Genomic DNA, 24,575 nt, shown 5'->3' on the forward strand with positions numbered 1-24,575 from the left:
TGCCCTCCAAAAATTTTAAGCTGGAGCTGCCACTCTCTACATGTAAGGGTGTCCATACAGTATGCCAATTTGCTGGCTGATCTGCCTTTCGATTTTATTTAATTGAAGGAGAATCCATACCGCTACATGGCCAATTTTTTTAAAAGGATTGAATGGGAAAGATTGAAAATCTCGATTGCAAGGGCTGAATTGTGTGCATGGCGGTGACATCATTCTATATCGTGGTGTCCGACGGACCCCAAAGTGTATATGTCCCCCTGTGGCCATGTGCCCTGTAGAAGGCTCACTTGTCCACCAGCACAAATCCTGGCCTCCTCCAGTGTTTAGCATCACCACAAGCACCTGTACCACATGACACTGCCGCGTGTTGCGATGTCATTTCATGTGCGGGTGTCACATGAACCAGGGCAGGCCAGGATATAGGCTTTAGCATCATAGGAAATTAGGTGGGTTTAGTGGATGCAGCATCAACAGGTGGCCAAAAACCTCTCTATGAGGCAGCTGTATCATACAAGAAAAAAAGGCAACATAACTGTGGAAGATTCCTTCCTACAGAACTGATGTGGGCTGCTTCTGAACCCTTAGGGCCTGTTTCCACTACACGCAGATTGGATGCAGAATGGCTGCAGAAAAACTGACTCCAATGAATGCCTATGGGATTGCATCAGAAAAATCGTGTTTAGTGGAAACAGACCCATAGGCAATCATTGGAGTCAGTTTTTTTGCATCCATTCTGCATCCAATCTGTGTGTAGTGGAAACAGGCCCTTATTCCTGATGAACACTTTGTTTCCCGTCATATCACAATACTAGCTGTTAACACCCACGACAGCACCATAAAAGGGCACAAGGAAGAGCATGCCAATGGCATAAATTCCATCGTATGTAGCTCCACCCCTTTCCTGCTCATCACTAGATTAGAAAAGATGATAAGAGAAGAGATGGTCACAAGATGCTGATTTTTCCAATTTGCATGCAGAGTCAACTGTTTACAGCTTAAAGTTTGACCAATCAAATTTGCTTCTTGCTGATTTTGATTGGCCCCTATCCCAAGTCGCATTTCCATTAAATTTGCAGACAAGTCAGAAAAATTTCCATCTCATTGGCCTTCTCTGGTCAGTAGACTTGCCTTCTGTACTGTAATGTGTTTCTTGACTGAAGCAGTAAAGCAGTCTGCACAGCAGAGGTTATGTAAATCAAGAAGCAGCTCCACCCAAAGGCTAAGATTGGCCCCCTGAGACTTTAGTGCTGAAAGGCGAGAGTGCAAGCCACCACCACACAGTGACATAACTGCAACTCATGTGGCCTTCAAGCAAAACTTTGATAGGTCCTTCCAATGTTCACACCCCTTCCCTGGCCTACCCTTGGTGCCCTTCGTGACCTTGGGGCCCATTTCACAAGGGTCATAAAACAAGTGTGACCATCATGATCTTCACACCCATAACTAGTGTAACCACAAAAACACCTGATCTAAAGTATAGTCCCCTGTATCCGAGGAAGGGAAGAGTTGTAGTTGGGGCCCCCAAAGATCTAAACCCCCCATCACAGGTGCTACTGCCACTAGTGGTAACATATTGGCAATCTAGTTTACCAATATTTTATTATGCAGTCCCCGGCACCCATTCTCACTCATTCTGAAATCTATTGGAAATCTGTTCCTAAATCCTAGTGTGTGGCACACATCAGATAGATTCCTGTTAGATTTAACTTGACAGGCATCTGACAGAAATCTGGCCACCTTTAAAATCACACTTTTATTAGACGTTTGCTGATCAGGGCATGCTTTTGCTTGCAGCACAAGTAAATCCAGGAAGTTTGTAGTCAAGATAATTTACATTGCTGGGTACCTTGTGCGGATAATTTGCAGGAATAATTATATAAAACAGCAGGCAAATCTCACAGTTAAAACATCAGCATACAAGCAAGGACAAATATCGTCCTCAACTGCAGCCTCTAATGCATTCAGATCACCTAGCATGGTTAATGCAAGTTAACAAGAAGACCAAAGGGCTTGCTGTAATACTTAAAGCGGACCCAAACCAAACATTTTTTAATTCAAAATATTTAGTTGCACCGCTCTGACGCATGCAAAGATAAACAAACACTCCTTCAAGCCTATGAGCATTTCAGTGCATGCTTTACACTCTTCTCTTTTCATAACTAGGGTTATACAGGTGGCAGCCATTAGCAATTCCTCCTTTGCTGGACACCACCTACTCCACCAGTTTGCTGGATTCTGTCCCGGCAATATGAAAGGAAGGGAGGGGTTCCTCCAATAATTGTATAATATTTTATATTTGTCATTATGCAACTGAAAAAGTCTGCTATTTATTATTATAATTTAGGAAATAGATTTTATTTCTGAAATCTTGTATTTTCAATTTGGGTCCACTCTAACCACTTCAGCCTACAGCTTCGAAAATCTTATGCATCCGAGCAATGTTCACCTCCCATTCATTCACTAATAACTTTATCGCTACTTATCAAAATTAATTGATCTATATCTCGTTTTTTCCGCCACTAATTAGGCTTTCCTTAGGTAGTACATTTTGCTTACAGGAAGATTAAGATAGAAATGGAAAAAAATCATTATTTCTCAGTTTTTGGCCATTATAGTTTAAAATTAATACATGCTACAGTAATTAAAACCCATGCATTTTATGTGCCAATTTGTCCCGCTTATTACACCATTTAAATTACGTCCCTATCACAATTTATGGCGCTGATATTTTATTTAGAAATAAAGGTGCATTTTTTCAACTTGCGTCCATCACTATTTACAAGCTTATAATTTAAAAAAAATTAATAAGATACTCTCTTGACATGTATATTTAAAAAGTTCAGACCCTTAGGTAACTATTTATGTAGTTTTTTTTTTTAATTGTAATTTTTTTTATTTTATTTTTTTTAATACAAAAATGTATTTGGGTAATTTTAGTTTGGGAGGTAAATAGCCAATTTTAGATGTAATATACTGTATTTTTTTATTCAATACAGGTATGTGGGTGCAGTTTACTATTTGGCCACAAGATGGCCACATTAAAAAAATTCCTGGATGCGAACGATGTCGCATCTAGGAACTATAATGAAGAGAAGAAGTTTCCTGGGGGCAGAAATACCACGCTCTCTGATGAGAAAGCGTCGGTATTTCTGCCGGGGACTTAGATCGGTGAATGGGAATTATATTCCCATTCACTGATCGGGGAGGGAGCAGGAGGCAGCGGGAGCGCGCGCGGGCGCGCGCCCGATCGCGCGCACCACACGGCTGCAGCACCACTGCCTATCTGGACGGAAATATGCGTCCAGATATGGCGAAGTGGTTAAATTGTATTTTTATGCATTATTACCCTGGTGCATGGCAGTTTGTTCTGGCCTCATGTCCAACCTGGCCACAGGCATGGCTAACCTGCACCATCCGCCACCACCCAGTATGGCATTTGGTCCTACTTAGATTTACTCAGCAAAAAAATAGTTATTATTACCCTGACGCATGCCAGTTACTCCATCCCTCAAGTCCGCCCTGGCCACAGGCACAGCTATCCTGCACCGTCCGCCATTGCCCAGTATGTCATTTGGTCCTACTTAGATTGGCTTTACCCAGCAAAAAATTATTATTTACCCTGATGCATGCCAGTTACTCCAGGCCTCATGTCTGTCCTGGGCACAGGCACAGCTATCCTACACTACCATTGGCACAGCACCCAGTATGGCATTTGGTTCTACATCTATTTGCATTGCATTACTCCCCCCCCCCAAAATATATATTAATTATTACCCTGGTGCATGCCAATTACTTCTGGCCTCTATCTCATGCAGACGCTGAATTCAGATATTTATTCGGCAGGTACGGTATTTTTTGGACTATAAGACTCACTTTTTCTCCCCCAAAAGTGGGGGAAAATAGTCTCTTTGTCTTATAGTCCAAATGCAGGGAGTTCCTTACTTGTGAACGCCTGCCAATACGAACCTCCAACCCGCCACAATGTCGGGACTCCCTGTACTGTGCCCATGCAGAGGAGGACACAGGGGGACACAAAAGGGCATAGAGGAGGACACCAAGGGGCATAGAGGAGGACACAAGCAGACACATGGGGGACACGGGAGGGAGGACACAAGGGGGAAGGAGGAATACTCAGGGAGACACAAGAGGTACAAGGGGGGCATGAGGTACAAAGGGGGCACAATTCACAAGGTGCCCCGGCCTTCACCATGGATGCACCAGGATAAATATATATATATATATATATATATATATATATATATATATATATATTATTTGTTTCCCCTGGTTTTGTCCTCTAAACCTAGGTGTGTCTTATGGTCAGGAGTGTCTTATAGTCCGAAAAATAAGGTAATTGCCCAATTTTTTCTGGCCTCCAGTGTGGCTGCAAGAGTAATGGTTTAGGCACGTAATTGCCCAATTTTTCAGGCCTCACATACTGTGGCTGCAATTTAAAATATTTAGGCAGATAAATAAAAAATTTTCAGGCATCTCAGACAGTAGCTGTACAAAACAACTTTTAGGCAGATACACACAGTGACCATTTTAACTACTTCACCCCAAAGGCGTTTTTACCCTAACGGACAAGAACGATTTTCATCTTTTCATTCTTTTCATTTGCCAATAGCTTAATCACTACTAATCCCAATTAAATGATCTATATCTTGTTTTTTTCACCACCAACTGGGCTTTTTTGGGGTTGATATTTGTTTTCAGTAATTACTTTATTTTCTATGCATTTTAAAGGAAATACAAGGAAAAAATTAAAAAAATAAACTATTTCTCCAATTTCATCCCCTATAGTTTTAATATAAACACTGCTACTGTGCATAAAACCCACACATTGTAACTGCCTATTTGTCCTGGTTATCACAAGATTTTAATTATGTCCCTAGTACAAAGTATGGTGACAATATAGTGTTTGGAAATAAAGGTGTATTTTGTCTTTGGTGGTTTTTTTTCCCCCACTATTTTCACGTTCACACGCACATCGGCAGCAGCACTGTCTGACTTATAAAAACGTCCTGGAGCCATTAAGAGACTCTTGCATGACGTTTTTATAAGTCAGCTTGCCATTAAGTGGTTAAAGACCTTAATTTGAAAAATCAAGAAACTGTGTGATTTTTGGCATTTACGCATTAAAAAAGCTGCTGCATAAAACGCATGTTTTTGAAGGAACATTTGAGCATTGATCCCCCTCTGCCATGCCACTGCCCTGATTTTGTACACTTTTTACACCTTTTTAAAGAGGAACTGTAGTGAAATTGCACAGTGAATAAAATTGCTTATTGTTTATAATATTCATTTATAGATTATTTAGTCAGTGTTGGCCCATTGCAAAATCTTTCCTCTCCCTGATTAACATTCTGAAATGTATCACTGGTGGTGACCTCTTTAGTTCTGCCAGGTGATCTGTAAGGAATGTTTGTTACTGAGAGTTCTATGCACAGAGGGAGATACTGCTTGCTTGGCTGTTGAAAGAAACCCTTGTTTCCCACAATGCAACAAGGTTTACAGACAGAAAACTGTCAGGACCTAGGTCTTGACATCACACTGTGGGAGGAGTTTACCACAATATCAGCCATACAGTCCCCTCTCTAATGATCTATATGAGAAAAGCTAAAGATTTTACTGTGGGAAAGGGGTGATTAGCTACTGATTGGAATGAAGTTCAGTCCTAGGTTACAGTTCCTCTTTAAAAGAAATTGTGGCTGCTGAGATGCCCTAAGGGCTTGTTCACACCTAGGGCGTTTTGCGTTTTTTTTGAGCGCCTGCGATTTTTAAAAACACCCTGAAATCGCTAGTGCAATGAATCCTTATGGGATAGTTAATATCAGCGCATTGCATCCGCTTTCTGCTCAGCAAAGCACTATATGTACCATTTTTGTGACGATTTTGCTACAATGGAAGGTATAGAAGAAAATACAAAACACTCACAAATCGCTTTATCTGGCGATTGCGTTCGCCCTTTTATGAATAATATACATTGTAATGATTCATTTCCAGGTGAAAGAGTTAACTTCCTGACTGACGTCAGAAAGTAAAAAAATGGAATTGCTCTGCAAAAGCGCCTACAAAGCCCTTTATACAAAATCGTAGCGTGCAGTGCAGTGCTGGAATGGGGGAAAAAAACGCTAAAAAAAAAAATGAAAATCGCTGGTGTCAGCAATTTCGATTTTCGATGTGAACAAAGCTCAAGGCCTGGAACCCACTACAAAATGCTATCGCTAATCACAATTGCTAGCGTTTTGTATGAGCAGTTTGTAAGCGATTTCATGAGCATTTTACGGAGTGATTTTAGAAAGTGTATTCAATTTGCCAGCGGTTGTGTAGCGATTAGCGGTTTAAAGTCTGATTGGTCCTTTGAATTATTTTAAATTTTGTTAAAGTGTACACTAACTTTAAAACACTAGCAAAATCGCTCTGTGCAGGTTTTGATGAGCGATTACGCCAGTGATTATATACTTTACATTGAAGCGCAAACACTAACAAAATGCTGCATTTTGCAAATCGCAATCGCTTCTGTTAAATTTGCACCATCCATTCACATTGGCAGAGCGTTTAGGGAAATCGCTAGCGATTTCTGACGCTCCCTAAACGCTAAAAAAATCGCTCTAGCGGGTTCCAGCCCTAAAGGGTTTTTGAGGTTTTGCCTGTGATTAAAGTCAACGGGACTTGCCCAAATTTCCAGTTCGCAAATTGTCAATTTGCATTTGCAAATTTGACATTGAACGTTTCCTATCCCTAGTGACACGTAACCTCGGGTACCCTTAAAAGCATAGCATTAGGCAGCAACGAAATTTCAAGCCTGCTAAGGACGACGAGCTAAAATATTCAAAGGGTCACCTCTTTCCCCTTGAATAATAGAGCCACGGCGTCATTGTCAGCTCCATTTAGCTGCCACTATTATGCAACCATCAACCAGAAGCCAAATCTAATCCTTTCTACTCCACAGTGAACATTATGACAGGCTTAATATCCGAACATACTGAGCTAATAACGCTTCCACACACTGACTCACTAATTAAAATTAAGATTTGTGTTTTAATTAAATCTTCCGCCACAAATGAATACACGGACTTGCTTGTCTGTGTGCTAAACTCCAGTTAAGATGCAGATTTTTGGTTGCCAAGGATAAATAGTTGTGTTTGTATACGATGAATAGTTGATTTTTTTATTTTTGCAGTGATGTCATACGCCCACCCGTTTCTCATCTCAAAGATATCTTTTGTGGGCAACGTCTGCAGCAACTTGCTAAATTATTGAACAAAAAGAAGAGAAGAAGACACACAGAGAGCTGACGGGGGGAAAAGATGGGGCATTTTAAATATGCTGTATGTATTTGCAATTACGCAAACTGAGAAAGCGAGAGTGGGTATGAGTAGCTTATTTCAATGGATATAATATGATCCTATTAATTTATTTAAAGGGCAACTCAACTGACACCAAACCTATAAAACTAAATGCACCAGCGTATGTAGTATGGGGTCCTTATACTTACCCGTCCTCCGATTTGGATGAGGTCCCCATCATTTCGGCATTCCACCCCATTACGCATGCTCTGCCCACTCCATTCCCCCTGTAATTCTGCACTCCTGCCATCTATGCACATCAGCTAGGGATGGGAGCATTTTGGGCATGCGTGCTTTAGGCCGGTTTCACACTGCCAACCATCGTTGGCACCGCAATGCCAAAAGCAACTTTCGAGGATTTCTGCATTAATACATGGTAATCCCCGTTCTGGCATCAGGACGATCAGGAAATGAGGTTCTCTAGCGCTCACTTCCTGTTGCCGATAAGAGGAATTGCGCGGAAGTGTATTGACAAAATACACTGCCGCGCATGCGCGATACAAATACGTGCGGCAGGCACTTTACAATCCCTGCATCGCCATAGATTTACATGACTTCTGGTTCGCTGCAGGTCTCCGTGCAAGCTGGCCCAAATGTTCTGTTTTCCTCGCATCGCTAGTGCAGCGAAAATGGCTCTTCCATTGAAACGCATTGCACCGTCCCAGTATGAAAGACCCCATAGCCTTTCATTGGTGTTGTATTACCCTGTAGTAAAAACAGGGTAACCCAACGTCCCAGTGTGAAAGGGGCCTGAGAAGTACTGTTAGTGAACAAATGAGACTTCGCAGGGTCTAAGTTTTCCAATAAAGGTCTCCTGTATTTATATGCAAGGCCGTTTTAATACTTTAACCTCCCTTAGGCCATTAGTTCTTGCATGTGCAGCGTCCCCCCTTCCCATACCATGTGCAGCCCCCTCTGCCGCATACAACGTCCATATACAGCAGCCCTTCTCTTTTATGTACAGCTCACTTGGATCACAGCCAGGACCAATCCTAGCCACAATAGGGCCATGGACAAATATTGCATGTAGCCCCTCTGGTTAATGTTCCCCTTGGGCCCCCAAAATGGTTGAAGACTCCCAAGGTCTCCCCCCCCCCCAATTGAATGGTTGTCCCCAGGGCACCTGCAGACTTGTACTGTACATACTCACATAACATGCCCTGGGCTATGAAGAAGAGGGATGAAGATGGGACAAAGAGTGGTGGATGAGCATACCAGCCAGATCGGTGAGCTCTCTCCACTGCTCAATACTCTTCAGGGGCCCCAGGGACCACTATTCACTTGGGGGTGAAGACCTGGGGTGGGGGGTCATCAGCTATCTCTGCCTGGGAGCCCTGGGCAATTGCCTAGTTTGCTCCCATTATCCATGCCCCTTGCAGTTACAAAGCTACTGCACTCCTTAGTGTATTGCCAATACTTAGCCAGGGTAAGGTTCCCCTGAACAGTAGAATCAAGCATTAAAACATTTATGCATGTCTTTTATATCTTTTCGTTTATCTATTAAACTATTACTATTTATCTATTAATGATCTATTTCAGCTGCTCAAATCTCTTTACTGCTGCTGCAGGGAGGGCCGCACATTGCTGGTGCGAGTGCTTAAAGGCACGTACACACGCCGTACTTTTGCAAACGACGGGTCTGTCGGCCCCTCCCGTAGGGCGGTCATACTGCTGACAGTTGCACGTGAGTACAAGCTCCGCCTAGCAGACCAGTCAAAAACAGTCTCATCAGCCGTCAGCTTGTGCTCACGTGCAACTGTTGGCAGTACGACCGCCCCACGGGAGGGTCTGACGGACTCGTCGTTTGCCAAAGTACGGCGTGTGTACGCGCCTTTAGGCATTGGTGTTTATTGATTATTTTCTTGACAGAGGAACACTGCATTGCACTTAACATTGGATTCAATTCAAAGCCTAAAGTTAACTGTAGAGCTTTTTATATATTAAAGACTTGTTTATCACAACAGGAAGGCAAAGTGTTCTACTTACAAAGATTGCCAGTCAAACCAGTATGTGGACCCATAAAATATAATATTTAACATGCTGCAAATCCTGATTTAAAAAAAACGTGTTTTCTTTTTTTTTTTCTGTTAAACAGGAACCATAATGAGATATAGTAGAATGCAATACATTATTCAGGATACCCATTTTATGTTAAATATCCTAGTTTCAGAATAGAAAAAACTTCTCATAGCTGTATATTGCTGTATATTGCTATGTAACCCCATCCTTCTACTGAAGTTTAGCCTAGGCTGTTTAGTATGCTGAATTCTCCCCACCAGAGCATTCTGGGAGGCCACAGATCTTTTCCACTGGCTTTACAACTCTCAGTAAACAAACATTTTTCAGAGATCACCTGTTAGTACTAAAGATGTCGCCGGTAATAAATGTCAGAATGTAAATCAGAGAGAGGAAAGATTTTACAATAGACAAACACTGTCTAAATAATTAATAAATGGATATTGTAAACAAAAAATTCGCAATTTTATCTATTGTGTTATTTTGATTGCTATTCTTATTTAACCCTTCAGCAGCCAATTTATTAAAGGCTTGCAGGCCAATTTAAATTATTCTTTTATTTCTTTTTGTTAAATTTTCTTGCTTCTAATTAGTGCTGCTGTAATGTGTATTTATGGCTACTTGTCACTAGGGGGCAGTGTTAGACAATAACAGAGGACTTCTGCCTTCAGTTCCTACTGTATATTTTCTGCTAGACAGAGATATAAAAGCATTCCAAAAAATTACAGCACAACGAGTTCTGCCAACTGAGGTCAAAAGCAGTGCACTTATCTCAAACGAGATAACTTTAATCGGTTAAAGGGCAACTGTAACGAGAGGAATATGGAGGCTGCCATATTTATTACCTTTTAAACAATACCAGTTGCCTGGATATCCAGCTGATCCTCTGCCTCTAATACTTTTAGTCATAGACCCTGAACAAGCAAATGCAGATCAGGTGTTTCTGACATTATTGTCAGATCTGGCATGCTTGTTTCAAACACTACTGCAGCCAGATAGACCAGATGGATTGCCAGGAAACTGGTATTATTTAATGAAAAATAAACATGGCAGCCTCCATATTTTTCTCACGACAGTTGTCCTTTAAACTGAATTAAAAAAAAAACATTAAAACACCCTGCTTTTCTGTTAGTAGCTAACACACAAGAAATACTAAAAAAAATTATAATTACAAAGCATATTAAAATGTTGTGGCTTTAAAGTACTCTTTATTGTAACAACATAAAAACTTTACGTAGCAGGCATATTTTGCTATAACAATGGCCAGATGGCCGATACCGTCAAAGAAGCAGCTGTGTCCTTTATTTGATGGCAGGTTGGACTGGACATTTAATTCCAGTTTGCTGGTAGCTGACAAAAAAGGCAGAATTTTATTATCCATTACTTTTATTTTTTTTAATTGATGCCTACACTGCATCCTTTAGGCAGCTCTCCCTGCTGATACGTCTATCTAATTATCTTCTGTAAAGCGTTTTGAAATGTCAAGCGTGATGTCCACCACTGCAGCATTGCTATTTCCAAGGATATTGCTCCTAGCAGGTGCAAATGAATAAAATCAAATAATTCATAAGGCAAGTTCGAATAATGGTTTGCCATAAATGCCATTCTGAACTTTTTCTATAGTTCTTCCCATTGGCTGAAGTCAACATGAACCAGCTGAGAGAGAAAGGAATATGGAAATTATATCTTTATCTGAATTCATGTTGGAGTTAAAAGGACCCTGAACAGTGGAATGAAAGAAAATCTGAACTTACCTGGGGCTTCTTCCAGCCCTCTGTAGCCCACGAGGTCCCTCGGTGTCTCCTGGGCCCCCTCTGTGGTCCCTGGTGGCTCCAACTTTGGCTGAAGCCTATCTCAATCACACTCCAGTCGCATGTGCGGTTCACTCTTACGAGAACCGTGCTTGCGCAGAACACTCATGGTGACGGGCACATGATTGAGCCGGCCTACGATCAGGCTACGCATGAGTAGTAGTGCATGACTTTGGCTAAGTTGCACACCTAACGGAGCTGCCACCGGGAACATTCATCCATTTCATTCCTCTGTTTAGGATCCCTATAATCTGTATATATACCACAGTGGCTGGATAGTGTACTGGTTAAGGGCTCTGCCTCTGACACAGGAGAGAGACCAGGGTTAAAATCTTGGCTCTGCCTGTTCAGTAAGCCAGCACCTATTCAGCAGGAGACCTCAGGCAAGACTCCCTAACACTGCTACTGTCTATAGAGCGTGCCCTAGTGGCTGCAGCTCTGGCACTTTTAATCCGCCAGCAGAGCGATATGTTATTTGTCTTGTCTTTGTCTTTATATAGTGTAACTCTGATTCTCACTGTCTGCATGGTTGACCGACATTAATTTCTGACTGGTCCTTGCATGCTAATTACTCTTCTTTGCTACCTCTTGTCCATTCTGATGCTTAGAGCATACTACCATTCTTAGCTGTGTCTATAGGTCTATAATAAAAAAAGGTTTTGATCCTTGATTGTTACCCATAACCTCCACATTTCTGTGGGATAACAATGACTAGGAGCCCCATGGTCCATTATCGTTGGTCAATGGGGTACATGAATCAATGCGTGTATAGGCAATAAACTCACAAGGGTGGGTTGCAAAACTTGAACCACCTTTTGAGCCTGCGGGAAAATAATCAACCCGCTCGATGTCCCAGGTCTGTTGGCGCAGATCCTTGATTAGTGGTGAGGACTCCAATGAGTCCTCATGACTAAGAACCCTTTGGGGTATGGAATTTGCTAAAAACACTGGTCGAGGTTTCCTTGATGATATACTACTATAGGTAATGTATCAATGAGAAGTGTAATATCTTACATTCTTAGAAGGACAAAGCATGGTTGATGAAAAAAATTATGAATGCACTATAGACAACACGTTTCATGGGTCTTGGCCTGCTTCTTAAAGTCAATACAAGTGCCTGAGAAGTTTTCAGTCACAAACGAAAACATTTTAGGTGCACACGCTTGTTTACTTTTTCCTGCTTTCTTTTAATGGCATCTCACTCAACCATGGCTCTCTTCACAGGTTCTCCCATTTTTCACCAAGAACTCCACATTATCCATCCTCATTTGCATTCTCTGCACTTACAGATATACACTCCTTCCTCGTATTGGGGCACTGACACTACACTTACCTCCCTAGGCTTCCTCTAAGACAGCTACCTGATGCCCCGCAGCATCTAATCCCCAGGATGCCGGGTATGGGCTGCGCTGACGCAGCATCACTCACCTGCCCTCAGCAGATTAGTGATGGGATCACCAGCCACACATGAAGTCCTGCCTCCTCTCTGATGACAGCGGCACCTCATGTGGCCCAGCAGCACGCAACAGGTCATATGAGGCACCGCTGTAGCTATGGATACAGGACGCTAGATGGGTGGATGGAGATCCCATTGCTGGAACACTGAGAGCAGGTCAGTGATACAGCACTGCACTTCTAGGGAGGGGGAGACAGGGAGTGCAAGGAGGGGGACATTGGGGGAGGGGAACCACCTCTTGCCGCCCTCTAATTGTTGCTGAGGCATGTGGTTCACATTACTTCTCGGAAGAACCACCCCTGCTCTGACTCTACTTCTGCTGCTGCACTTTTATATGGAAGACTGCTCTTCACAAAGACCCAGACCTGGCAACATGATAGGTGGTGAGGTGGGATTATCAGATAGAGTCAATTAGAGAAAACACTATGGTAATTATCCTTGTTTTTATTTTTTAATCCAACAAGACATTCCAACAGATCATTGCAATGTCTTGATGTAAGATAGGGTTTTTTTTAACCTCTAGCCGACCACATCACGCCGATGGGAAGTGGCTGCGGCGGCAGCCCCAGGACCGCCTAACGCCGATCAGCGTAAACTCCTGGGGATCTGTTTTGCAGGAGATTGCGCGCATCTCCTGTTTGGTGGGTGGAGTGGAGCTCTGACTGTTACACCGCGAAACCGCTGTGTATTTACATGTCCTGTACTGGGGACAGCCGTGTGACACGGCTGTCCCTCTGGGGGACAAGAGAGCGATCGGCTGTCATAGGCAGAAGCCTATGACAGCCGATCGCCAGGATTGGCCGGCTAAGGGGAGGGAGGGGTTTTAGCAAATTAAAAAAAAAGAAAAGAAAATGACAATGTTTATTATAAAAATAATAAAGTAAATATTTGTAAAAAAAAAAACACTGTGGGGGGGATCAGACCCCACCAACAGAGAGCTCTGTTGGTGGGGGGAAAGGTGGGGAATCACTCGTGTGCTGTGTTGTGAGGCCCTGCAGCTTTGCCTTAAAGCTGCAGTGGCCAATTAAGTAAAAAATAGCCTGGTCACTAGAGTGGTTTAATACCATGGTCCTCAAGAGGTTAAACAAGGATTAAAGGACACCTATCGCGAAAAAGCAGGCAGTTAAAATCTGACAGAACTGACAGGATTTGGGCCAGTCCATCTCCTCCTTTTCAGGGCTTTTCTTTGTTTTCAACAGCATTTCCTGAACAGCAGTTGCAAAGTCTAACTGACAAAATAGTGTGCAAGTGAGTAGGGAGGCTGGCTGGTATCTTACTATTTTGGCAGTTAAACTGCTGTTCAGGAAATGCTGTTGAAAACAAAGAATACCCTAAGAATCCCCCATGAGGAGATGGACTGGCCCAAAACCTGTCGGTTCTGTCAGATTTCAGCTGCCTACTTTTTCACGATAGTGGTCCTTTAATAGAGGAGGCAATGTATATGTCTCTTCAAAAGACAAATAACCCATTGCCCCACTCTCAACTGAGCGATCATTGTATCAAAAAAATACCCTTATCTCAGACTCTCATACTTTGTGTTCAGCCAATCTTTCTGTCATGTTGACTAGTTGGAGCTGTGTTCTGACACTGGAGAAAGTGTGATATTTGGGTTCTGCACTGGACACTTTTACTGGATATCTGTATGAGCTTTTAAGTAAATGGATCCACTGTGTTATTGAAACTATTGAAAGCGCCTGCATTGTATTACATTAAATCTTAAAATAAACCAGAGCTGAACGAAATGCAAAAAGCAATACTTACCCATGCCTTCCTCCAGCAGCATAAGCCCGTCTGAGTCCCTCGCCATCCTCCTGCGGTCTGCCATTCAGCCCCGGAAATAGGCTCAGTCGCGTCAGTCCAGGTCTACTGCGCTTGTGCGGGAGATCCGCGCATGCGCAGAAGAACCAACCAGACTGAACTCGACTGAGCCTATTACCCGGGGCTGAACGGCAGGCCGCAGGAGGATGGCGAGGGACTCAGACGGGCTTATGCTGCTGGAGGAAGCCGCGGGTAAGTATCAATTTTTGCATTTCGTTCAGCTCTGGCACATTTCAAGTCTAAAAATAAAAGCAGTTTAACTTATTTTCCACAACCCTCCAGCCAGCAGCGGCGCCCCCGTCAAAGCTGGCCTCCTCATGTCCCCGTGCACTACTAGATTTTGAACATGCGCAGTATGGGAAAATCGCTACTGCACATGTGTTAAGCAATGGGAGCGTGATCAGGGTGTGCGCAGCTCAGGGCCACACATGCACAGTAGTACTCTGACTGGCCATGACTTCCCAGTTTTGAGGGTGTCGCCACTGCTGGCTGGAGGGTTGCAAAAGGATGGTGTGGGCACAGGATGGCTTCAGGGGGCAGCAAGAAGCCCCAGGTAAGTTAAACTGCTCTTTTATTTTGACTTATGCAACCCTTTTAAGGATGCAATGAATATGCTACAATTGTTGAATTCGACTTCAAAGATGTGACCTTTTTGTCGCGAAACAAGGGTCAGGCTGTTTGAGCAAGAGAATATTAAAGGACCACTGTTGCGAAAATTTTAAAATGATAAATATATACGTAAACACAAACAAATAAGAAGTATGTTTCTTCCAGAGTAAAATGAGACATAAATTGCTTTTCTCCTATGTTGCTGCCACTTACAGTAGGTAGTAGAAATCTGACAGAAGCGACAGGTTTTGAACTAGTCCATCTCTTCCTGGGGGATTCTCAGCAAGGCTTTTACTCTTTATAAAGGCATTCCCTGAAAATGATTTATACAATGATGCTGGCCAGCCTCCGTGCTCACTGTACACTTTTTTGGCAGTTTGACAGAGCAACTGCCATTTGCTAAGTTCTTTTGAAACTAAACAAAACCATGAGAACCCCCCATGAGGAGATGGACTAGTCCAAAACCTGTCAGGTCTATCAGATTTCTATTACTTACTGAAAGTGATAGCAACATAGGAGAAAATTAATTTACGGCTCATTTTACTCTGGAAGAAACATACTTCTTATTTTTATGTGTTTACATGCGTTTAAAAGTTTATGATTTTCACGATAGTGGTCCTTTAATGCATACATCAGTATAGTTTTAAGATACCTGCTTGTATTTGTCCCCCAATTTATGTGCCTTTTTAAAAAATGATACATAAAAAGTTATATTTTATACTTGTACTGTGTAGTTTTCCTGATCATATGTTATAACTGTTATGCTTGGAAAAAAAACAGAGAGAGGAGAGCTCTGGGTATCTTAAATACCAAGTTGGATACTGTTGCCATGGTTTCCAGCAAGTTTCCATTAAAACTTATAGTAACTAAGAGATGAAGTTGAAGGATCACATTTAATGGTGTTCATTTACTTGTGAAATGATATGTTATAAAAATATTTGTACTAAGGTAACCCTTTAAGGCAAACCTGAAGTGAGGAAGCTCATTTCAGGTTTGATACATACCTAAGTATAGGGAAATGCTGAGCAAACTACAGCCTGCAGGCCGGATGCGTCCCGCCTGCGCTGTTAATAGCGCCTAGCACTAGGCAGCCAGATTCCTCTCCTCCCTCCCTGCAGAGATGGGAGCGGCGATAAGAGTAGGTTAGCACTCACCTAATTCCAGTGTCAGGACACTGTGTAATGTGCTGGCATGTCCTGACGGCGGTGTCTTGTGATGCCCTGTTACAATGGAGACCTGGAGCTAGAAGTGGCGGTAAGGTGAGTGTCAACCCACTCTTATCGCTACTCACAACTCTTTAGGGAGGGAGGGAGATTGTAATAAAAGGAATGTGGCCTTTGGTACACAGCCGCTCAAAGTAGTCTGAAAGTCCGCATTTCTACTTTGCTCTAAAATATTCCTCACAGCCTGAAAGCTACTACTATCCCAGATTAACTTTTTAGCAGAACATCACTGAAATGGTTAAACAAAGCACTTTGTCCTGCTATTCAGCTTTAAATCTGCATCCAAACTGGAGATAACAGTATCGTTCTTTGCATTCCAATATACATGTGTGTAAACACCATGTAACAAGTGGAAAGGAGCTCTCGATGAAGCTCTCTTTGCTTCAAGCACACAAACAGCTCAGAACAGCTAATTAGGAGATGTTAATATATAATAAAAAGCAGTTTGAATAAAATTCAGGGCAAGATATACTACACTTTGAAAACTTGTAATTTGTAAACAGACTAAAATATTACTTGTGCACAAAAGCAAATATGATAGCTGTATGAGTAATAAAAAGTAGGAAAACACATTTGTATTGAATGTTATGTCGGAGTTTCAGACCACTTTAAACTCTGCCCAGGCCTGCCCTATGGTATCCAGAACCTTCCCTATACTAAGGTAAGTATCAAACCTGAAATGAGTCCTTGGTCCTTCCAGTTATTCCTGTGCCACACCTGGTTGAAGTTATTTGACCTGCTAAGTTGAATAGCTCTTCAATTCTCTTCCAGAAGCCTCTATTCACATCTTTGAGGGTTCATCTGTATTGTGCATGTGTGAGTTGAGGCTCGGGTATGTGCATTACAGATGAGCTTGTCTTCCTAACTAACTGAGGACCTGAGTAGTTCTGAAGGTTCCCTGAAGAGTAATGAATGGCTATTCGACCTAGCAGTTCAAATAACTTCAACCAGGGATGGCCCAGGACAGAACGCGGACTGGGAAGGTTTTACGGTATCTAAAGCTAAGTATATTAGGTCAGTGTCCCACCTGAAGTGAATATCCTCTCTTATGAGGTCTTGAACTAGATATATTCAATTACTATTTTTTTTTACCTGGAACGAAACTGCCCTGAACGACCTCCTTGTAAGCCCACCAGCCTTCATGGATTTTTGGTGAATTTTGCTGCGCTGGAAAACAGAGAAGGAGAAACAAGGTCAATTTTCTACATCTTATCTAGGACTGGAATATGATATAGAAGAGTCAAACATATAAACTTATCAGGACAATACTACTACTATAAAATACCATATCACTACAAATATTTATTAATGTCGCCATCAGTCCTGAAAGGGAATGTCACACGTTAGCCAACAACATATGAGCTCCGAAACAATAATTTATAACCTTTTCATCCATTCATTGGTGTTTATATAATAATTCCATATTTACACCACTGTTTTAGTTGTAAATAATTTCCTCGATTAAAATAATGGCCTTTAGTACTAAAGCAAGGTACAGAGTATCATAGAATATCTGAATTTCCCTACTCTTCTTGTTGCAGAGAGACTGCTGGCAAATATAATACAATACATTTCTATAAAGAAAGCAAGCAGCGGCGTAACCACAAATCATGGGGATACAAGCAAATTTTTGATGGGGCCCTCCATAGTAACATAAATAGTTTGGTTGAAAAAAAAAGACATCCGTCCATCAAGTCCACCCAGGGAAAAACAAAACAATACAACAAATCAACCTGCACCCTATCCCAATTGATCCAGGGGAGGGCAAAAAAAACCTTACAAAGCTGCACCAATTAGCCTTAAAAGGGAAACATTCCTCCCCGACTCCAGATGGCAGTCAGATAAATCCCTGGATCAACTCTCCCAAAAATTAGCGACAATATTTGTCGCCATCTTGGAGGGTAAATTGAGGAGAGGTATACCCTGCTCTAAATGCCCACTAGGGGTGTTCCTGCAGGCTTTCCAGAGCTGCCATCGGGCAGCTCCCTCTCTCCCTAGCCACACCCCATGCTGCTGCCCTGCCTCCCTGCACGCTGCTGTGAGAGAGTGAGATCTATCTTCTTCCAGCATCGTGACCCAGAGGTCATGAAAAGGAAAGTGGGCCAGTGCGGCCCACAGGAGCAGCAGAGAGTGGCAGTCTTGGTGGTTACCTGATCTGCGCAGCCCCCCGGATCAGGTAGCATAATTTCTTATTTTAGAAGCCCATCTCGGGCTCTCTTTAACACATTATTCTTTCCAGTAGGTTCCCCTTCTGCTGAAATGGAGGGAGGTGACAAAAAGTCTATAACTCACCAGGTCAACCGATTATAAAACAATTAAACAAAACAATTCAAATGATTACGGATGACAGATTGCGACCGGTTCTCTTTGCGTCTGCCACAGAGAAAGTCGGCACAGATTTATATGACAAGAAAGTTCTTTTAGCTCTTTCCGAAACAGATTTTAATAAACCAAATTAATTTGGCACCTGAAACGATAAGAGCAGCTAGATTAAACTGATAGAAGGAAAAGAAAATGAGTCACTTGAAACTTGGAGATTTGAAAAGTTTAATATAATCTTACAAAGACTGAAGGTTTTTTTTTTATTTTACAGGGAACTGTCGATGATTGTAGATTAAAGAGGGTATTTAAGTGTTCCTCTCAGCACAAATGCATTCGCTTTTTCATCAGCCTTGGAGAACTAATTCCCGCGTTGAAAATATTTCATCGCTTGTAAGAATCGCGGCCTCTAAGGGATTGTCTGCTACTCCCCAAACGTGCTTGTATCAATGCTTTATATCAGGATCTGAATATCTTATTCATCTCTTCTATCCCTAGCTTTGGGGAAAACAGAAGCTTGCAAACAAATCTGCATAGTAGAATTAAAAATAATTCATACTTTTTTTTTTTTTTTTTTTTTTTATTTTAGATATGCTGTTATGTTATGCCATAGGCAAACACAGGAGGGATTACTGCTGCCCAGAATCCCCCCTCAGACCAGGGCCAGTGCAGTGTCTGGGGACAGGCACAAGTTGAGACACCAGAATATCTGCAGGCATCCTGCAGCTCGCAGCACTGCCCCCTTTCTTTCCCTGCTACAGTTGACTTTGGATGTAGCAGCAGCGTGTGTACAGAGCATGGAGCAGCAGTGTGTGTACAGAGCATGGAGCAGCAGCGTGTGTACAGAGCATGAAGCAGCAGCGCGTGTACAGAGCATGGAGCAACAGCACGTGTACAGAGCATGGAGCAGCAGCGTGTGTAGAGAGCATAGAGTAGCAGCGTGTGTACAGAGCATGGAGCAGCAGCGTGTGTACAGAGCATAGAGCAGCAGTGTGTGTACAGAGCATAGAGCAGCAGTGTGTGTACAGAGCATAGAGCAGCAGTGTGTGTACACAGCATGGAGCAACAGTGTGTGTACAGAGCATGGAGCAGCAGTGTGTGTACAGAGCATAGAGCAGCAGTGTGTGTACAGAGCATGGAGCAGCAGTGTGTGTACAGAGCATGGAGCAGCAGTGTTTGTACAGAGCATGGAGCAGCAGTGTGTGTACAGAGCATGGAGCAGCAGTGTGTGTACAGAGCATGGACAGCATAGGTGGGTGCTATAGGTGCGGTTAGCGGGCAGGAGAGTGGAGTTGGGAGCCACGGAGAACAGAGAGCAATGCAGCTCTGCTAATCTTAGTATAGCAGAGCTAAAGCGTCTTTGAATTTGGCTCCAAGTTTCCCCATTGGTCTATTAACAGACCAATGGGGATCCTTCTGGTTATAGACAGCATTATCTATAACCACACCCCCTAACAATGCGATAGGCTGAAAGGATCTTTTTTTATAGGAATACATATGCACAGAGAGAGATACTGGTTGCTTGGCAGTTGAAAACAGATGTTATTTCCCACAACACAATGAGGTTCACAGACAGGAAACTGTCAGGACCTTGGTCATGACATCACACTGTGGGAGGGGTTTCACCACAATATCAGCCATACAGATCCCCCTGATGATCTATTCGAGAAATGGTAAAGATTTCTTGTGGGAAAAGGGGTATCAGCTACTGAGTGGGATGAAGTTCGATCCTTGGTTAAAGTTCTTTTTTAAGCTTAATAATGTTATAACCTTCTTTTCTAAAAAGGCCAAAATCCAGTGCCGAGATAGGTAATGTTATATGTTATACATTAGAAGCTTGTTTTCTACCACAGTAAAGTAAGGTGCTTTAATGTGCTAGTCGAACCAGCAGGGAGAGTTTAATAACTTTTTTTAAATACGTAATATTTCATGTGTTCCTAATAAAAAAAAGTAGTATCAAATGAATACAATACATCAAAAAAACTCTTTGCATAGTGGATAACGATTTCTGTATAAATAAGCAGTACATTAGCTGTTTTTAATGCACATGCTGTGCTCTTTGCTTCGTAGTGCTCTACAATGCTAATGCCTTGCTGTCCTACTGCACCGGTCTGGTTACCGGCACAAAACAATGCGCTCTTTACATCTGAGATTCTATACTGTAACATGAATGTATTTAATTATTTACTAACGAAAAGCATGAACATAAAAAATAACAGCCATTCTACCGAGACAAATAGCTTCTCTTTAGGAAGACCCAGTGGTCAAGCAAAAACCGTCTACACAACGAAGAATTTCCATACTTCGAAAATTATAAACAATAAAAGTTGTTTATGCAGAAAAGTTTTTTTTTAACCATTCAGAGATTGCATTCCTGTCCTTTGTGCAACGTGAAGGTGGAGACTAGAGGCGTGTCACGTTTTTAATATACAAACAGTAGAGTGCTCATTGTTTATGTAAGTTTTTTAACTTTTTCCTTTTTTGGGAAGGGAGAGGGGGTGAAATGGGGCCTCTGCAGCTTAAACCTCTTAACCGTCACCTACAAAGCTCTCCACAATCCTCCCCTGTACATCTCTTCACTAGTTTTCAGATACCAACCCAACGACCCAACCCAACCACAACCTAAGATCGCCACACAACCTTCTCCTCTAGAAATGTTGGTTTTTCCATGTATAGGTTACGGCCAGAACCCGTAGTCTGGCCACTTTGGGTTCTGGCTAGCCAATATGCAAAGTGACGGGGCTACTGCAACCAATGTGAGAAACGGTGATTGTAGGGAGGAAATATACAGGGTAGCCCGTAGCCTTCAAACTTTCTCTCTCTACTTGGTGTCGCTGGTCACCGGCTTTCACTGCAGTGAATACTGCTGACAATGGCTGCAAAAGCCATAATGCAGGAAACAGAGCCAGGGATTGATTAATTGTGCCAAATGCAGGGAATGGAGCTGGGAAACTATTGAAACTTGTGCTGAACACGACATCACGTTGCCCAGCTCAGCTACAACCCCCCTTACCCCCTTCCCACCTCCCCCCCTCACACCCTTCATCCCCCCCCCTCACAGCCTTCATCTCCCACCCCACCGCAACGGCCAGAATGCGATGCGTGCACACATGGTCACACTCCCCAATGCGTGCGCACACAGCTGCGATACATGCGAACATGCCTTGTACCTATCCTCACGCTGGACAAAATGCATGGGAAAGGGACAAAGGAGGACGCAGAGACACAGACATTATTATATAGGATAACAAAACTCATTGTTTTCCTTGTCCTTGTATATTGACCTTGGTTGTCCATTATAAATTGAGTTCCATAGGAAAGTGTGATACACTTTAAATGTATTTCTAGGTATACAGTATTCCAAAAACCTGACATGTATTGCACTGCAATTATTTTCATCTTTTTTTTCCCCTCTTTAATCGCATGCTGAGATTTTACTGTCATTTTCTTTTAATTTAATTATATGGTAATAGTACTAAATGGAAAAGGTTATCTTGACAACCTATTTCTAAATTCTTCATTTTTTATTGTTGCTTTCATTTTCACATTAGCTTTCATTTTATACTAATGTGGCATTTCAAACCGGAAAGCAATTGTCCAAAATTATTTAAACAAGTGTTATATTTATTTTCTAATTGTCTTAAATGTGACCAATCTCTAGAGGCTGTGATGAACGCAAGTAGGTTTACGCGTTTCACAAATCAAAGCATCTACCTGTGATGGTCCTTTTGAGTGTGTAATATGCCAAATATTGTATGCAGATTACAAATCAATTAGTTAAATCTGTAATTATTATTATTTTGTTATTATTATTATTCTTTTTAGCTGACTGCTGTGATCCATCTGTCACTCTCTTTCAATTTAATTACATAGTATTAAACGGAATAGGTTTCCTTTGCTACCAGTTTCTACATTTTTCCTTTGTTTTGTTTTGCTTTCTTTTTTTTTTTTTTTTTTTTCAAACTAGCTTTTACCTGCTTTTATGTAGCGTTTCAAACTGGGAAATGATTGGTCAGAATTATTTAATCTTAAGCATAATCTTTTTCCTAATTGTTTTCCCGTAGTGTTGAATCATTAGAATAGCTGAGATGAAGAACCGCATTAGCTGAAAATTATATAGGTCCCTTCGGCTGAGACAATAGAATTCCACGGGGCCACCTACATCAGCAAATCAAAGTTAATCTGCTAGAGCTTAGTCCTGAACCAGAACAGATGTGGCCGATTGTACAACTGTTTCCTATGCCTGCTGTATTTTTTTTATGTTTTAATATTATTCTACTTACATTTTCTGAACAGAAAGGAGCCTGAAAGAATAAAGTGAGGCGTAAACGCTAGGATAGGAAAAAGTCAAAAAGTATGTTTTGGCCCTTGGAGTGTAAGTAATTTCCACAGCATGCTAGTGCAACTATTCGTATCCTAGGGATGCTCATTCCAATTCCACAGAATTTAAATTTCTGCATTTCCAATCGGAAATCGCATTTCCGCAACGGAATGCAGAAATCATAGGGCTGTAAGCGGATTTCTTCAGAAAAAGCAGAAATTTTCGAAGACATTCCACTATACTGATATTCAGTAATTTTAAGCCAACTCCGAAGACTTAAAAAGGAATAAGCCATTCAGAGAATCAGGATTTGTAGTGTGGAAAGCAGAAGGCAAAATTTCTGTGGAAATCCGCTATACTGATATTCTATAATTTTCAGCCAATCAGAAGACTTAAAAAAGGCATAAATCAATCAGAGGATCAGGATTTGTAGTACGGTAATCAGTAGGCAGAGATTTTTGTAGAAATCCACTATACCAATAATCGGTAATTTTAAGCCAATCAGAAGACATAAAGGAATCCATCAGCTGTTGTAAGCCCCCTTCCCCCCCCAGCTCCCTCCCATCGACATGTCCCCCGATGTAGTTCCACTCGCAGTCAGCGGCCCGGTGTCCCCGCCGGTACTGAGGCCGACCTCAGGGTCCGCCTCGTACTGCACCTGCGTGAGCGCCGCAGTCAATGACAACCACGTTGTCTATGGTGTACTGTGCAGGCGGTAATTTTATTCAGTAATTTTAAGCCAATCAGAAGACAGGAGTGAATAAGCTAATCAGAGAATGAGAATTTGTAGTGCAGTAAGCGGTAGGCAGAAATCTCTGTGGAAATTGTCGGAAAGCAGAAATCTGCGGTGATCGGAATACAATCGGTAGACTGCATCATACTGTTGGAATAAATCGGTACCGGAAACCGGCATTTGCGGAAGGCGGAATTTCCTTGGAATCGCATATTGGCATTTCTGACCATCCCTATTCGTAAGCAATAAGCATACTACAGTATTGCTGATTTTGCTTCTGTTCTGAAATACAAGTTTACTACTGTTCTGTTTACATAAAAAGGTAAACAATAAAAATAGTTAATGAGATGCTAGTTATTTAAACCTGCATACAAATTTAGTGAAAATTGTATGCAACATGTGTTGGGGCAATCTAAATGGGGATGTTCATTTGGATTCCGCGGAATTTAAATTTCCAAATTTCCGATCGGAGATCAGCGTTTCCAATCAGGACTCGGAAATCAGAAATCCGTGGATATCAGATTTACTGCTCAGTAATTTTTTTACTGCTCAGTAATTTTAGCCCGATCACAGAGCTCGAAAGCATTGGACCAATCAGCGAATGCAGATTTTTCCACAAAAATCAGATTACCATGGAAATTATAGACCAATCACAAGATTCTGTTTTTCCGATTTCCGATTTTCCGATTCTGTGATGCAAAAAAATTATAAAATTAAAATACTCCTCAGAAATCAAAAATCTTAAAAACGGAAAATCGGAAATTGGCATTGGTGGAAATTGGAATTTCCACGGAATCGAAGATGGGCATTTTTGACCATCCCTAAATCTAAAACAGCAGGTAGTGCGTTTGGCTCAGCTTCGAGCTGCATACAGTTTGCATTGTTTGAATGCAAGTTGGAATTATGAACCCCTTCGT

General features: G+C 41.9%; 1 protein-coding gene across 3 annotated transcripts in view; it reads right to left on the reverse strand.

Annotated features, from left to right (window-relative positions):
- The window catches only part of CA10 (carbonic anhydrase 10), a 312,105-nt gene that overhangs the window by 128,182 nt on the left and 159,348 nt on the right, over nt 1-24,575 (reverse strand). For all 3 annotated transcript variants that reach the window (XM_068262773.1, XM_068262774.1, XM_068262775.1), the window contains one exon: nt 17,378-17,452. In XM_068262773.1, the coding sequence (XP_068118874.1) occupies nt 17,378-17,452 (75 nt within the window). The remainder of the gene's footprint in view (nt 1-17,377; nt 17,453-24,575) is intronic.

This window comes from Hyperolius riggenbachi, chromosome 12 (assembly GCF_040937935.1).
Source record: "Hyperolius riggenbachi isolate aHypRig1 chromosome 12, aHypRig1.pri, whole genome shotgun sequence".
NCBI lineage: Eukaryota > Metazoa > Chordata > Amphibia > Anura > Hyperoliidae > Hyperolius > Hyperolius riggenbachi.